The 17,472-nt window shown below is 41.6% G+C and overlaps 1 protein-coding gene across 2 annotated transcripts in view; it reads left to right on the top strand.

Moving 5' to 3' along the window:
• The window catches only part of vps13b (vacuolar protein sorting 13 homolog B), a 313,875-nt gene that overhangs the window by 286,883 nt on the left and 9,520 nt on the right, over window positions 1–17,472 (top strand). Inside the window, exons 48-58 of one of the 2 annotated variants that reach the window (XM_030749245.1) lie at window positions 310–576; window positions 3,985–4,068; window positions 4,419–4,594; window positions 7,234–7,404; window positions 10,256–10,463; window positions 11,687–11,875; window positions 12,842–12,988; window positions 14,420–14,706; window positions 15,594–15,721; window positions 15,834–16,030; window positions 17,050–17,168. In XM_030749245.1, the coding sequence (XP_030605105.1) occupies window positions 310–576; window positions 3,985–4,068; window positions 4,419–4,594; window positions 7,234–7,404; window positions 10,256–10,463; window positions 11,687–11,875; window positions 12,842–12,988; window positions 14,420–14,706; window positions 15,594–15,721; window positions 15,834–16,030; window positions 17,050–17,168 (1,973 nt within the window). Of the gene's footprint in view, window positions 1–309; window positions 577–3,984; window positions 4,069–4,418; window positions 4,595–7,233; window positions 7,405–10,252; window positions 10,464–11,686; window positions 11,876–12,841; window positions 12,989–14,419; window positions 14,707–15,593; window positions 15,722–15,833; window positions 16,031–17,049; window positions 17,169–17,472 lie in introns of both variants that reach the window. The other variant, XM_030749244.1, reaches the window with a different exon arrangement.

Below are 17,472 nucleotides of genomic sequence, written 5' to 3'. Positions count from 1 at the left end.
TTCTTCTTTTGTTCTGATGTTATCATCACATTCTATATTTATTTCAATGTAACACAATGTCCCAACTTGTAGAAATGGGGATGTATATGAATTGTTAATGACCCTAAACTGTCAGGAAGTGAGGCACCAGTTGCCCTGTAAAAGTCAAAGCTGATCTCAGTTGGAAGGCATTTTTTAAAAATCTCTGTAATTTTCTGAAAACTGATCCCATCAGTATAGAATATTATAATGCACTATAAAAACTGCACTGACTTTAAAACATTGTTATTTCTAATTGGGGCAATTCTGTCATGTAACCTTCTCCTCCAGGTAATAATCTGTGGGCGGCAGGTGATGTGCAGCTACCTGACTCAGGACATTGAGCTGCGAGTGGTGCAGCACTATGTGGGGCCTGATAGTCAGACGATTGTCAGGGAATACTGTGACTGCCTAGAAGCAGGAGCCAAGCTGCCGTCCTATGTGCTGGAAGATGCAGAGATGACGGAGTTGTGTGTAAGGGCTCGAGGAGATGAAGAATGGTCCCAGGATGTTCAGCTGGAAAGGAGGGACAAGGGCAGCAGCAGCTTTGTTGTACAGGTAAAATAACACAGGCAGAACATGAGCTCTAAGTCAACTCTCCACATATCCAGTTAAGCTTGTAATGTAAAGTAAAGCTGTGTTTGATAACAGCACTGTGTGTGTATACTAGCAGATTAAAATGCACACATGTACAGCTCCACTGTGCGCGGAATTGTCCAAATGCAAGCTGCTGGATATGCTAGCCATACAAACACAGTTATACTCACACATTGCTCACACCACCACTTCTGACTGGCTCTCCATCCACACAACATGTTTGGAGCCGGTGACTGGACCACCAACTGTGACCGGATCCTCTTCTCCTGGGTGGCCACAGTGGCAGAGCTTCCATGCTGCTACTCACTGTTAGAGAACAGATTGAGATCTTCCCCTCAGATAGGCTTACAAAGGCCCTGCAACCCATAACCCAGCCATGTTGAGAGGTAGAAAATACTGTTTATGCTCTCTCATAACAACGTTAACCGTAGACAGGAAACACTAGCTGATATGTGGGCACGTGGAAAGCCTTTGAAGGCACTTTCACACCACTGGATTAGCGCCAGCTCCATCCCTGCTGTTCTTGTTCTTGGTCTTTATTTTTCTTGTACTTTTTTCCCTGCTGTTCTTGTATTTGTTCTTTATTTTTGTTTTACTGTCATTCTTTGTCTCCCTCTCTTTTCTTTATTTATAAGCCTCATGCTGTTAACAGCTAGCCATCTACCACTCCAGCTTCTGTGGGGGGGGGGGGGGGGGGGGGGGGGGGGTGCTCCAACTGCACGTCAGCATCCACTGTTATCTCTTTTCCTAAGATCAGCCATTTATTACACATATGGACGTTTGGCTCCAAATGAGAGAGCTGCCTGGACTAGTAGCTGGGTCCTTAGATCTCTCTATCTGTGCCTGTCTCCTGCCATTTCACTCTCTTGTTTCCTCCCTGCCTTTTACTCTTTCACCCACACACTGGCTCACTCATCTATCTTCTAGTTAACTCCTTTCTTTACTTCATCTTCTGGCATCAAGCCTGTCCACCTGTCCTACCTCCCTCCCCTTTCAGTGTTTTTTTTCTCATCTCTCTGATGATTCTCCATATCAGTAATCCATCTGAGGTATCTTCATTTTCATATCTCACCTTCCTCATCCTTAAATCTTATTTTCAGCATTTTTTATACTCCTGTGCTTTACTTTTGAGAACGCACAGAAGGTCGTCATGACTTTGTCCCAGTGGTGAGTGTTTTTCAGTTGATCAGAACTGGAGAGAATTTGTTTGCCAAAATTTTACTCCCTCATCCGAATAAGTCTGTTTTGCAAGAGTCTATATATTAAAACTGAATGTTCACCCTGTCTCTTTGCTCCACTCTGCTGACCTTACCAGTAAATGAACTCCCCAGTCTGTCATAAACTAGACCGCTTGTAATGTGACTTGGCATCCCAAGACTTTAATGAGGAGTGAAGAGTAAATGGGACAAACACCAGTGACACATTAAGAGTGCTTAGTGTTTGGTGGGCACATTCTCAGCCTTTAAATCTTACAAAGATTTAACTGACTGTAATGGCCCATTATCTGGCACTAACAGTTGTCAGTCGCCTCAGCCATAGTATTGTGTTGCAGGGCTTTAGGGAGACTTAACGTTTAACTACTGGAAGAAGCCAAGAAACAAAGATTTTTAGGACAAAACATGATAATGCATTACTGATGGGGGCAATAAACATCATGTCAATGGGGTAAGAGGCAGCAAAGGCATTTAAGCCATCAGATTATCCATATTTCACTTCATAACCACAGACAAACAAGTTTCTTTGTAAGTGTCCTTGATCTGTCAGTCTTTTTTCTTTAGTTTTTGAAATAACTTGAATATACTATATTGCAAGTATTAAAAATACTATATCCACCCAAGTATAATATAACCCCAAATCCAAAAAAAAGTTAGGACACCGAATGCAGTTATTTGCATATCTCATAAACCATATGTTATTCACAATAAAAACTGAGAAAATGTAGCATTTTAATTAAAAAAAAAAGTAACATCCCCTCTTCTTTAAAAAAGCAGTTCATAACTGTCTGGAAACCGAGGAGAGCAATTCTGTCCCAGTCTTGTCTGATGGAGGACAGTCCTGGGTTTTCTTTGTCATTTGTTTCATTATGTGCCAGATGTTTTCAATTGTGAAAAGTCTGGATTGCAGGCGGGACAGCTCAGCACTCAGATTCTTCTACTATGAAGCCATGCTGTTATAGTAGATCCAGTATGTGGTTCAACATTGTCTTGCACAAGGCCTTCCCTGAAAAAGTCGTCTGGAATGGAGCACATGTTGCTCTAAAACCTGCAAGTAGCTTTTAGCGTTGCTGATGCATTTCCAGATGTGTAAGCTGCCAATTCCGTAGAAACCCACATACCATCACAGAGATACGAGCTTTTGAACTGCATGTTGATAACAACATGCAATGGTCCCTCTCCCCTTTAGTCTGGACAACGTGGCATCCATGTTTTCCAAAAAGAATTTCAAATTTCAATTCATGTGACCACAGAACAGTTTTCCACTTTGCCTCAGTCCATTTTAAATGAGCTTTGTCTCAGACAGGACAGCTGCACTTCTGGGTCTTGTTTACATATTGCTTCTTCTTTGCATGACAGAGCTTTGACCTGTATTTGTGGATGACACGGTGAACTGTGTTCACAGACACTGATTTCTGGAAGTGTTCCTGAGCCCATGCAGTCATTTCCATGACAGAATCAAGTCTGTTTTTATTGCAGTGCCGCCTGAAGATTGCAGGGATCCAGTATTGATTTTCAGCCTTGTCCCTTGCGCAGAGATTTCTCCGGATTCTCTGAATCTTTTGATGATATTGTGTACTGCAGATGATGAAATATTCAAAATCTTCAGAATTTTACATTGAACAACATTATTCTGAAATTATTCCACAATTTATAGACACATTCTTTTGGAGATTGGTGAACTAGTGCCCATTTTTACTTCTGGGAAACGCTGCCTCTCTAAGATGCTCTTTTTATACCCATTTATGTCGCTGACCTGTTGTCAATTAACCTAATTAGCTGCAAGATGTTCCTGCAGCTGGTTCTTTTTAGTACCACTTACTTTTCCAGCCTTTTGTCGACCCTGTCCCAACTTTTTGAGAGGGGTAGCTGGCATCAAATTTAAAACAAGCTAATATTTTTCTTAAAATGACACATTTTCTTAGTTTAAACATTTGATGTGTTTTCTATGTTCTGTTGTTAATAAAATATGGATGATATTTTTAAATTATTGATTTCAGTTTTTTGTTTTTTTACATTATACACAGTGTCCTAACTTTTTGTTGGAATTGGGGTTGTATTTCTTTTGTATAGATATCTTCTGTCAGTGGATTTTGGATTGGACTGTAGGCTTAATAATGAGTAACTAGATCACAGCTAGTTTGTCTCCTTTCAGGTACCCTGTTCCAGTGGCTCTTTGCTTTATGTCTGGTGCACTCTCATCACAATCGAACCCGACTCTCACATGCAACAAAGACTGGTGAGCACGCGCTCTCTCACACACACACACACACACGCACAGAAATTTAGGCATCAGTTTATCAACAGTTTATTAAGCTCTTGAGGTAATGACAGCAACATATCATAGATTACTGCACTTCAGAACATCCTTATTTCTTTTTATTTGTACATGCAGTTGTTACACCAAAACTGTGTTTGTTACATGCTACAGCATATTGTAGACCTTCTTATAGGGTCTTTGGGAACCAACTTCTTATCAAACACTTAAGGTTAACATCATTACATTTTTGAAAGTGTTTGTCCTGATTCAGGCCTGTACTCATCAGTTCATCTTTTCAATGATTGTTCTGTATAAAAACCATGCTCCAGGTGGTTTTCAGTCCACTGTTTGTCATGAGGAGCCACCTGCCAGACCCCCTAATTGTTCATATAGAGAAGAGGAGCCTTGGACTGCGAGAAAGCCAGCTAATACGTGGACAGGGTCATCAGGAGCCCCTGTTGAACACTGAAGCTGACCTCACTCACCACCTCACTTTCCAAGCCAGGTAAAAAAAAAAATATATATATATATATATATGCATGCACTGGTTGATAGTACATAGTAGTCCAAATAATGTCCAATAACTCATGCTTAAGATCTATAAAACACTTTCAGCTATTTTGCACCTCAGCATCACAGAAACGCTACTCTTTCTGTACATTTCAGCACATCTGACAGCTCCTAATGATGGAGGCAGGCTCTTGCTACTAGGCAACTTAACCTTCAATTTGATCTTTGTCATCTAGTCTTAACCAAACTGGTTCCTTTCCAGCAGCCAATTTAGTTGTTTTAGTCATTTATTGTACACTACCCAACCAAAAAAGTCTAACTAAGCAAATAACAGCCTTCTATTGGATTGGAGGTGTAGGTACAGTAATGTGATGTGCTTAAAAATGATGTATTGAATGACTGGGTTTTTCCAGCAGAGGATTTTTTTTCTTCCTAATTGTAAGGTAAAGTCCAAATGACAATGACAAGATTTGTTGAGCTCAAATTATGAAAGAGTGGAGCATGAGACATCATTTTTACACATTGGCAGGCCTCCACAGAGCCCAGACCTTAACCCCATTTAAAAATCTTTGGGATGTCCTGGAGAAAATTTTAGTGGTCCATCGTCCATCATCATTACAAGTTTGTCACAAAAAATTGTATGCATGTCTGATTAGAAATAAATGTTGTGGCATTGTATGAATTTATCAAAATGATGCCACAGTAAATGCAATCCAACAACATATTCAATTTTGTGCACGCATGTGTGCAACAGAAGTAATATGTGTGTTTGCATGAGATGAGTCATGTATGTGCACTAGCTCAATGTCTGTGTGTGGTCTGCCTGTCATTGTCTCGGTTAGCTATGTGCCAGTATAAGTGTGAGAGATAGCGCTTCATCATGGGCAGAGTCTGTCACATACATCACTACTGCGCCTGTTAACTCTTCCCAGTTTGTCTTTATGTGTTTGCACTCACTCATATTACCCATACCATTATTATACAATTTATCATTGTAGGCTCTACTTAGTGGAATCAAAAATCTTGGTGTCATCAGAATCTATCCATAAAAGGAATGCTAAGAAATGCATTGAATTTTATCTTTATGGCCTAACATCACCACTACACCTCATTTCATGTCATATATATGCAGATGGCATTTGCTTTGGTCCACAGTGTCGTTCAGTAACAGAAGTGTTTATGTTTCAGCCTGTGTGGCCCCAGGGGAAATAGCTACCACACGCATGTATTGCTTTGTTGTTGTTTCTACTATATTTGTTATCTGTACAACTGCAATTTAAGTTGTTTTAGGCAAATACATAGCGGGGAGAAAAAAAATGAACATTTTGGTAGCAGCTCGTGGTGATCGGAATAAACAGGGTAAACGTTGAGTGTAATTGACTCTCTCTGAGAGAATTTTTTTTTTTTCTGTAACTGTTGTGTTTAGATATCTGGTCACAAAGTTTGTTTTGATTTCAGCTGCCATAAAGGAACCGCAGTGGCTGTACAGTGACTGGGAATGTATTTGGTAGATAAATCCATTTCAGTCGCGCAAAAAGCAAGCTCAGAAAGAACTAAGTGTCTTGTCTTTCTAGATTGCGACCACAATGCTCCTTGTGTTTACGATCTGTCCCCTGTCTAAACCGTTTCAAACCGCACAAACTCGCATACTCTCCTCTCTTGTCCCCTGCAGCTCAATCCATCCCTCATCCCTCTCCATCCTCACAAACACACACTACAAGCCACAGTTGTAAACATACACACATTTTGTACAGATGCACACAAGCTCACCCCCCTCACCCAAACCCAAACCCCTAGGACAGATCCAGTCTGTTAGCTGGTCAACAGCTCATCTTTCCTTCCTGTAATTACACATACTTGTGGGCTCTAATGGACGAGGTAGAGAGCAGAACTGTGGTCTGTGCACAAGAGACACAGACAAGTCTTAACCAGAACTCTTATGTCCTGCTCTCCTCATACTGGCCACCACATTAGAAGATGAAGGGTTACAATCAGAAGCCTCTTCCAGTTTTTCCCCTCAGGAACTGCTCTGGATGAAAAGCTTCCTGTCAACACCTTGTCCCTCTCCTCTGTCTCGCCCCAGATCCATAAGCAATAGCCCCTGTGTTCCCTTTATAGCACAATGGGCTCTATTAATAAACTACTGCTCTGGGGTAAGGGGCTGCTTTGCTTTAGCCAAGTGGAACTGGATGCTGCCCAGAGAAAGAGAAGAAGCTATTACACTGTTTGGATTTTTTTCCCCTTGTTGTTGCAAAGCCATAATTGACCAGTGTCTGGGACCTAGGTATTCAATGGGATTATTTACTGCCATTTAGCTTTTTGTCTGATCTTTGTGAGTTAGTGTTTGTAAGAAAAGACTGCATGTCATGAAGAGGATTCCATAACGAAAGGCAGATTGAACCCACTTCAAGGTTTCAGGGTAAAAGTGAAGTGTAGCTTGGGGTCACCTCAATAGTACTGAGAAGAACAATGGGAAAAGTCAGATGTTGTCAAAGGATGTCTGCCTTCATTGTGAAAAAATTATATATGAATTATTTCTGGTGTAAAATAACATGCTGCCAAGCCAGCTCACACTTTCACTCAACTTTATATCTCCTAATTGCAATGATTTTGAGTTTGTGCTTTCTCCCTCAGAGAGGATGAAGATGCTTCGCACTGCGCTGTGCCCATCTCCACCAGCCTAATCAAGCAAATACTGAACAAGACCGGAAATGGGGACAACCCAGAAAACATCTTGGCTGATTTCTATGGTCCCAAGACAACCACTGAGCCACCATGGCCTTACGTCATCAAAGATGCTGACAGGTACTCTGAGCAAGGCTTTGATTTGTATGTGGGAAATATGTTTGTGAGGATAAACATAATAAAGTGCTATGAGTATTCCTTTGCTGACAGAATTTCTTGTTTCATTTTCTTACTGAAGAACAATTTTTTTTTTTTTTTTTCCAGTTTAAGACAGCTCGTGATCTGTTTAATAAGTAGCGTCAATAATTCTTTTTCATCCCTGTTATGGCTCTTCTGTGGCCAGCATTAAATTTAACATTTCATAATACAGTTTTCAATGCAACCCTCCAGTGTGTTATTTTTCTAATGCCCAGCTTCTTACAGCATTCCTCCTCAAAGCAGAGAGTTGTGCAAGCGAGCCTTTAATGAGAGAAGCCTCTTTTTATTGCGCACTCTTTGTTCTCGTAATAAAACGGTTAACTGCAAAGACAATGCAGAGCCATGCATCAGACATTAGCGGCAATCCCACTGCTGTCCCCACAGACCGGAGATTAAGGCTGTCATCCTGTCACAGTCCCACTTTCTCACACAAGTAAGACGGCCTTGCTTCCAGTTAAGGCTTGGCCCAGCTCTGCAGAGCATCCAGTGTATATATACGCTTGTATGTGTGCACTTGTGTAAATGTGGACCGTTTACGTATAGCATCAGGAAGAACACACATGGAAATCTGTCCACAAATGTCACTCTGGGAATCATCTTGATAGGAGCAGTAGGAGACATAGCCACATGCTCTCCCACAGGCTCCAAGTTACAAAGAGTCCCAGTGGATCTGCTGGACCTGTGGGCCATATGTCTGCTTGTGGTTGCCTTGGTTTCTCTACACTCGATACATATGCAAACAGACACACAGATTGTTGCCAAGCACATGTGCATACACACTTATACCATTGCGTTGCATACTCACACCACCGTACGCATCACTCACCTTAAAATGTCACACACTGCGTGTCTGTGGAGGGCTGATATCGGGTGGTGTTAGTGTTAGGTTTCTCTTTTAATCAGTCCTCTCTCTCTTTTTCCTGAGAGACAAAGTCCAAGGCCAAAGCTCACTTCCCATCTTAGAAAGTGGCAGTTTGTCTAAATCTGGGAATCTGCTATGCTGAAGGAGCATCAGGAAAAATGTTGAGGGAAAAGGGGGATGTCATTAGGATTAATAGCTCTGATTGCTGTCTTTAAACACTCTCAAAACTTGGACAGAAAGTTAAAGCCACAGTTTAATTTGTATATTATTCTTTAATGTTGATAATAGTGATAGAGTTTGTTTTTTGGAAATAGCACTCTGTCTCCCTGGCACAGTTGAAAAACCAAACTAACACCAACCGAGCCGCTTGGCAGGGAGTGTGTAAATATTTTGTCTTAAAAGGGAAAAGGAAGTTTAAAGGAGTGAATGTTTTTTTTCTCTGTTGGACCTTTAAAGGCAGTGAGGCACCTCCACAATTGTAGTGGTATACTCAAGCTGCTCTATGTGGATGTGTTTTGAGAGCAACAGCCTCTCAAAATTCACATTTTTGAAACCTTCATCTCCAGGATCATTGGGGTTTGACTGAACCAGCTGAGCAAATTTTTTCCATTACAATTTTGTGATCACCGTAGTATGATTTATGAGCCCTGCACTTTTTTGTCCCCATCCTCAAGGTCAGTGGTGTATTTAACCACACACACACTACCATAAACACCAGTAACTGGTAAAAAAGAGCGTTTCCCAGTGTTTTTGGTCCCGTTTCACTGCAGACAGTCTTTGGGTTTGTGACAAGTTTGAGATGACAGGTTGGTAGGTTGAGCAGAGGCCAGGCGGCCTTGTGGGAGAGAGAAGACTGGGTTGCCTTTGATGGCTTTGAACTTCAGAGTAAGCCTGAGTTTGTTTGGCTCTCCTCTGGCACTCAGCACTGTTTAGGGCTCACAAGACGATGATTACCATGAAATGACTGCCGTGTTAGTGAATTAGTGGAAAAATGGCTCTGTCTGTCTGCCTGTTTGTCTGTGTCTCAACATGCCCATGTGTGATCCCAAATGTCTTGTCAACTGTTCTCTGTATCTGTTTGTATTGCACAACGTGTTTGCAGACCACTTTTATGTGTGTATTTGTTTAGCCTGTGTGACTGCTGTCAGTACATTATTGCTCAGCATTGTACAAGGTGTGATCAAAAAGTTCTGAGAACAAGACCAAAAAGCCTTTCAAGTTTTAAATTTGGCTTATCTCACATTTGAGGTCAGTGACTCATACACCACTGGACCGTTTTCAGCAAAGCTGCTATTCTTAGGTCTCTCAGTGGAACTGAGAGGAATGTCTCTGCACTTGTGCCTCTGCAGTTGGTGCTGGATCTCCTTCCATGTCGCAAAATGGTGAACCTTCAATTTCATTTTCATTTTCAGGAAGTGGACAAAGCTGGCAGATTGTGTTGGGGGGGGGGGGGGGGGGGGGGGCATCTGTTTGAAGGAGATGTTTGTTTGCTCTCTGCACAAGTTTGACATACACAACCAGTGTATTACTGATTATAAGCACAGGTGAAGTGGTTAAAATGAGACATCCAGGAAGCAGCCCTGGAAGCTGCCCAAGAAGATGATCTTGAATGTGAGACTGGTCAGATTTAAACCATGTAAGGTTTCCATCTTTAGGGACCTGTCCCCCATTTTAATAGCCCACCTGATAAAGTTGGGTTGACTGAATTGCACATGAAATGGTGACATATTTAATTCCTATAGGGTGCAGTAGTTCTTAAATAGTTTGCATCCTTTTACAGTAAAGACCAAAGTTCCTACTGGCCTTTATAGGCCTTGCATGTCTCTCAGTGGATCAATTTCCTCAAATCAAATTCTCTATACTGAAATTCAACTAGAGTGATTTCTCCAATATTTTTTTTTCTCCCAGCAGGTCTGTGCTGGAGCCTCTTGCCCAATGGGACAGTCCTATGCAGGTGAAACTATCCTGCTGGAAGCCTGGTCTGAACACACTGCTGGTGGAGCTGCTCCCCTGGGCACTGCTGGTCAATGATTCCCAATGGGACCTCTGGCTTTTTGAGGGCGAGACCATCGTACTGCAGATACCAGCTGGCAAGGTCATTGTACCACCCAACTTCAAGGTAGTGTACTGCAGCATAAGTTCTTAAAAAGAAATAAATACAATGACTATGGGACTTGTTTAAAAAGTCAAAGGTCCAAAGGACGAAGTGTCCTGATTTGCGGGCCCAAGGTCCCAAAAGATCCTTATATTACTTAGACTCTGTATTTCCCAAAATGCAGTTCAGTTACATATTTTTTAATCTTTTGCTAACAGTTAATGTTCAGGCCTTGATTTATATCATAGCCTTAAAGATCAGTAAGAGTACATGTAAAAAAAAAAAAAAAAAACCCCCGTCAAACTTGCATTTATTATGTATCTTTTAAGGCAGAAGTACTTTTCTAGTAAAACTAATTCTTACCCTGAAAGACATTAATAGTCTGTATAGTACTTGCCAACATCTTTGTCACATCATGACAATGGTCCTAACATTGCAACTAATATATATTTATGCATCAGGACAAGGGTGTCTCTTTGTGGCATTAAAGCGATTATTATGAAACCAGCTCTTTTCTCATTGCAGCCTTGACTAATAAGCACAAAACCTGAGATCATTCACCAGACCTGCATTACAACAATATTCCCTGCCTAAGTCTTTAACTGCAGCCAAGCTCTGTCACCGTATACTGCAGGCATGCATTCTCACTGGCTTCTGAGATCAGAAAGAACAGTCTGCAGATGGTTTTCCCCCTTTTGGAACGTAACACACACATACGCACATTTCTCTGTCAGTAACCCAGGGCTAAGCGGGAAGGCAGTGTATCAAAGAACAAGTCCTAATATGGTTCAGCACAAGGAAACAAAATAAAAAGTTGTAAATGTGTAATAGCCTGTGAAATAGAAACAAATAAATCATTGTTTCCATGGCACCCTCCTATTTATCATGGCGCGACATATCGAGAGAAGACAGTTGCAGCTGCGGCTCTCACACCGGATTGGTTTAATAGGAGAAGGCTGGTGTTTTGATCACCATGCTGCAGAGCCAGATGAACAATCAGCGTGTTACTTAAGCATCTGTGGAGCACCTAAGTTACTAGTAATGAAAGTTATGAGCTCCATCTTTGTGAGGACTGCATGAAATACTATGCAGGAGCACTAAGTTGAGCTGTTTGGAGTTAGGTCCCAGCTTCAGATATAATTCAGATCAGTTTTGATGGTAAATATTGTCTGGTTTGAGTTGACCTTTGATGCTCCCTTCATTCTCTGTTTCTTGTTATCCCCTGAACTCTTGTTCATCACCATCAGGAAGCCTTCCAGATTGGTATCTACTGGGCCCACACTAACACTGTCCACAAGTCTACAGCCCTGAAACTAGTCCATGACCTAACTTCTCCTCGATGGAAGGAGGGATCGAGCTCTGAGGTGGTCACTCTGGATGAGGAGGGATATGTAGAAGCTGACATCACGCTGGGGGCCTTTCCTGGTAAACAGAAGGTGAGGGAAACACCTTAAAATATACAGTCACCAACTGGGGAATGAAGAGGTGTACAATAAACAGGGAAAGTAAAGTAGTTTATTAAATCCAAGCAAAGTTTAGACATATTTGTCCAGACATGTTTTTAATAGGGGGGTTTTTTGGATATATGTTTCTGGCAATTATTGAATTATATGGTTTTCTGCTTTCTTTTTTTCAGCAAAGCGATAAGGTGGTTTAAACCAAACTGTTTACTCTCTTAGAAAAAGAATGGTACCAAAATAAAAGTATCTGATGAATCATTAGAGGGACAAGTTGAAGAAAAAACATAACTTTTGAGGTAATAATTGTAATATATTCCCCAACTCAAATGTCTAATCAGCACATGGCAGAAACTCGCTGTATTTAGGCCTGTAGACATGGTCACCTGATTTTGCTGAGATTCAATCAGAACAGAGAAGAAATGTAAGCAACTTTGAACTTGGTGGGATTATGATGATGATTTGAGTATTTCAGAAACTGCTGATCCACTTAGATTTCCTCAAACAACACTTCCAGGTTTATAGAGAATTATCTGAAAAGATCATTTGCTTTGGGCAAAAATGCCAAGGTCAGAGACAGTGGCCAGACTGGAAAGGCGGAGTCAAATAAGTAAAAATAAGTACATCTCTAAACACACAACACCTTGACATTTGAAGCAGATTGACTACATCAACAGAAAACCACACCGGGTGCCACTCGTGTTACACAAGAACTGTAAAATAAGTCTGCAGTTATACACTCACCAGGATTTGTTTGGAAATTTCTTTCCCCGTTTCCCTGGGTCCGAATATTGGAACTTGAAAGCATGCATCCATCCTGCCATCTATCCACAGTTCATCATCCTCGTGACCACATGATGACTTACAGATCTCACAAGAAACAACGTTGTTACTTTCTTTAATCATTTATCGCTGACAGCTTATTGTCTGTTCTTTCTTCTGTAGCTGTGTCAGTTCTGCGTGTCATCTGTGGTGAGACATGGCATCCAGATCCTACAGATAGAGGACAGGGCGATTCTTGTCAACAACACTCCTTACACCATTCACTGCAGGCCCCTACTGAGTGACCATGTACTGGCAACTGATGACCAGGTAATTTGAACATGTGCTTTTTCAGTCAGCAGGAGGGAATGAAGGTTTCTCTGAATCATGCTTTGATTTCAGCCTCCAATATGTAAACTTTATAATGTGATTCAAATAAAGCTTCACAAGAATATAGAAGGTGTCTTCTTTGGCCTAATGAAAGGAGAATTTTGCCTAATGTTAAAATGTGAACCACAGAAATACAGATTGTTTATTTGTGCCTATGCTGGCAAAGTGTTAGAACATGTTAGGTTTCAAACTATACAGGGATAATATTTCATGCATCACAACACCTGACCAGGTCTCAAAGTCCTCAGCTGTTAGCTCTAGTTCTAAAATAGAGTAAATGTTTGGCCCAGAGTTTCATTTCATAATGCTACTTTCTAACCATAAGGCCTCTGTGTGTGTGTGTGTGTGTGTGTGTGTGTGTGTGTGTGTGTGTGTGTGTGTGTGTGTGTGTGTGTGTGTGTGTGTGTGTGTGTGTGTGTGTGTGTGTGTGTGTGTGTGTGTGTGTGTTTTAGTGTGTTTATGGCCCTGCATCATGTCTCTCCCATCTGCCTGCTCAAGTTTCTGAAGCTTCACACATACATTGTATTCCCTATGCACACTACAACCACACATCTCCCCCCAGTTCTACAACACATACACCTCCCTGGGATGTTGCAAGCCGTTTTCCATCAGATCATGTTTCCCCCCTCGCTCTCTCTCTCTCCCTCCACCGTTCTCACCATGTGGCAACGGCACTTCATAAGGACATTAGACAAACACCCAGAATTGGATGCAGGTTTTCCTTCCTGCTTTCATCTGCTGCTTGTCCCCAAAGAGAGCAACAATGTTGTGATGTCATTTAACGAGCTTTCAGATCCCCTTATAGAAGGATGGCAGAGCTTGCCAGTTGCCACTAATTGACTGAAAAACCTTTAAAAAAAGAGACAGAGAGCTTAAGAAACTAAAGAGCAGGCGATGGGCTTAACAATAACACAGACCACAAACAAGGCTAGGAATGCCTTTCTAGTTTGTCTATTCATCATGCTTACGGCCTAATCCCTGTAGCCCCATACTACACACTGCTCACTGGCTGTTAAACCAGCACAGCAGGACTTCTCTGCTACCAATTTAGCACTAAGCTCAGTGGGAGAGTAGAATAACAATGTGCTTGTACCATGTATCTTTTATTGTAATCACTTGCATCTTCTTTGCTCTCTGTCTTTCTTTTCTTCTTGACCTTCATGTCTCATCTCATATCCTGTTTTCTGATGAAATTGTTGTCCATTTATCCTCCTTTATTCTCATTTGCTCATCTCACCATCTCTCTTTGCCTCTTTTTCCTCCAGCTGTCATTTATTTATATTCTTACCCTGATTTTCATTCATTCCCTTTTCTAACATCTTTTTCTCTGCTTTAATCTGACTTTTTATTATATTTATATCATCTTCCTAGATCTGTGAGATACCAGAGACCTCCATGTTCACACTCCTTCCTTCTGAGCATTCGTTCCAAGCCAAACCAAAGTCTGTGCCATGCTGGGACCTCCTCCAAACCAGTGTCCAGGGAAAGGTGGAGTTCCCTTTGCCACTCAAACACATGCTCTTCAGCTTGTTTCCAAGGCCTGACGCTGGTGTTGGATCTGCAGCATGGAGCCTTCCCGCTCCCATCCGGCCAGACTTCCCCAGGCAGAGTTTATCTGTTCCCAGGGAACTACACTTAGGGGGTGGCCTGAGCAGCAGGTGGGTGAAGCAGAACATTTGTGGTTTGCTGGCCGTGACAGTCCATTTAGAGTAGGGCACCGAACACCAGCTGGCACGAGACATAAAGAGAGGAGACACTGTAGCTAGTTACACTTTGTTACATGCTAAAGACAAAGCAGGAGCAGAAATGCCCTCAACATTTCCACTGTCAGTTTATCGGCTGCTCTTGTGAAATTAATCTATCTGAATTTTATGCCATTTTCTTTGGGTTCTTTTGCTCTTTTGTTTTTCTGTTCTTTTTTTTAACTTTATTCTTCTTTTAGTCTAGTGTAGCCCATTTAGATAGCTGGTTGAATGGCTTTCTGTGACTGAGAACACAGTGATATATACAAACAGTGATAAATGGCTTAGTGGACGAGTTCTTTTTTCACAGATGCACTCTTATGTTTTGGTGATGAACTGGCCAGCTTTACTTGATTTTCTGAATTTGTGCATAATCGTATGTGTAGTGAAACACAGAGCTATAAACAGAAAGACAAACATGGACACGCATACAGTAATGATGCACCAATGCCTGGGTTCAGTTAGGGCTCTGCCCATAGATGCATTCAGAGATCTGCAGATGGACATAGCAGTAATGTGACGTTTGACATGTTGTTGGGTGTGTGAGCCCTTATCTGTGTGTGGTTAGAAAGGGTTGGGATATGAGCCGTCTGTGGACAGTTTATTTATGGGTTTATTCCCCTGCTATGGTGAGAGCTGAGGTGGAGGTACATAACAGATGTTGTTTGTCCATCCATTTGGTTGTCAGCGAGATTTCCCAAAAGCCAACCATGCTGAGTTCATATATCTTGCATTCGGTTTTGTGCCGATTCAAACAATTTTCTTTAAACTGCCCTTCATATTTATGTTATTATATCTTGCAGAGCGATAGTGATGACCTATCAGGAGCACCTTGGAGTGACATACATCACCCTTAATGAGGACCCTTGTCCACGCATGCTAATCCACAACAAGTGTCCAATCCCACTGCTTTTAAAGGAAAATGTCAAAGGTAGGAAGGGCAACTTCTGGCTATACTGGGCACATCTTCTCGAGCATTTTCACACGCCTTCTGGTTAAACTCACAATTTTTCTCTTATACTTTTTTTCTCTTTGTTTCATAGAAACTCCAAGGACTGAGGTGTACTGTCGACCTCTGCCTGCTAACTGTTCCCTGCACCATGAACTCTACAACCACTTTTCCAGTTTCCCAGAGTGCAGGCAGAAAGAGATGCTGCCCACACTGCTGCTGAAAAGCACCTCGGACCACAGCGCCACCGACTGGACAGATCCCATAGACATCAACTGCCTTGGCACTCAGGTAAAAGAATACATAAATGAAGGATGAACTGTAGTTCACTGTCCCTAAACACAAAATGCACACATTTCCCATCTGTTAATTATATGTTTAAAGTAGTAATTGAAGAAATGTAAAACTTCAGTCATCCCTCCTCTTAGAGATGGACCGATCTCATCTGAGCTTGTCACCTAAACACACAGAGACCTCTTACCTTCCTAATTGCTCATAATGCTCCCAGCCTAACATCACAGATGTCAGTGATAACAAAACCCTGGCAGCAGCTAGATGGAGCCAGAGTTCATTATGTTTTGCTGGTAATGAAAATTAGCCCAGTCACAGACATGTGATTGATGTTTTAGAATACAAGCACCCTGATTTTCACTTGTTTTTTAATTGGCTTCATATTAGGTAAACAAGTTAACAATTAAGTTAAGTAACAATTAAGTTACTTAACTTACAAACAATTAAGTTTGTTGTGTATGGCCAATCCATTAGAAATGAAAATAAGGTTTAAGGGATATGTCAGAACCTTGTTCACGCAACATTAGTTTTTCATTGTGTGTGTGCTCTGGGGTTAAATAGTGATCCAGCATAAGCACTTTTGGTCTGGGGTAATAGAGTGGGGTTAGCAAAATGTTAAGGAGCAGTATGTGTAATGTTTACTGTTGTGTCTAGGCAGCTGTGAGCTGGGGGTTGAGACTCTGCGTCTCTGGTTACTGTGAGGTCTGAATTTGACCTCTGTGGTAGGGGTGAGAAGTCAAAAGGCTAGACTTGTTATGACTGCTTAGCGAAGCATTCAGCAGTGATCTGCTTCCTTTCTTCACATGACCGTCTGTTGACGCTGAACCTGAGAGGAGAGGAGAGGTCTAGGTTAAAGTGAGATTCATGTAACTTCTGAAATGCACATGAAACACAAACACAAAGAGCAGTTTAAAGGGCGCTGAGCTGAGCTATGACTGTGTAAAAGTGTAAGTTCCTCATCAAAGTTAATTTAAGGTGAAAATGAGTGTCTAGTCACTGAGATCCTGTTGCTGTTGCAGGTGGTGTTTCTGCCAGGCTTTGGCTGCCTCTACATAGATGTGACGTATGAGAGAGGCACCCTGGTTCTGTCTCTGGCACCGGAGGGCAGCGTGGACACTGTAATCAACCAACACAACAGGTATGCGTGCACAGGTGGTGATTTTTATTGTTGCTGATTTATGTTGCCTACATAATTGAAGTACAAGAAATCAACCGTGCATGTTGTTGTTCCTAACCTCAAGCTATCTACCCCTGTGCCTTTTACTGTGTTCACTTCCATTTGCTTTATGATTACTGTTAACAGCTATGTTTTCATGCAGTACTCTAAACATGAAGAAACAGGCATCATTTTCACCACAGGAGGGCAATAAAACCTTCTAGTGTTGTCATGAGTGTAGTTAGTTGTACAGTAGAACGTAGTATTACAGCTTTATTCCATTACA

Source organism: Archocentrus centrarchus, chromosome 16 (genome assembly GCF_007364275.1).
Source record: "Archocentrus centrarchus isolate MPI-CPG fArcCen1 chromosome 16, fArcCen1, whole genome shotgun sequence".
NCBI lineage: Eukaryota > Metazoa > Chordata > Actinopteri > Cichliformes > Cichlidae > Archocentrus > Archocentrus centrarchus.
The sequence above is the reverse complement of the archived record's forward strand: the minus strand, read 5'-3'. Positions and strand labels throughout refer to the sequence as shown.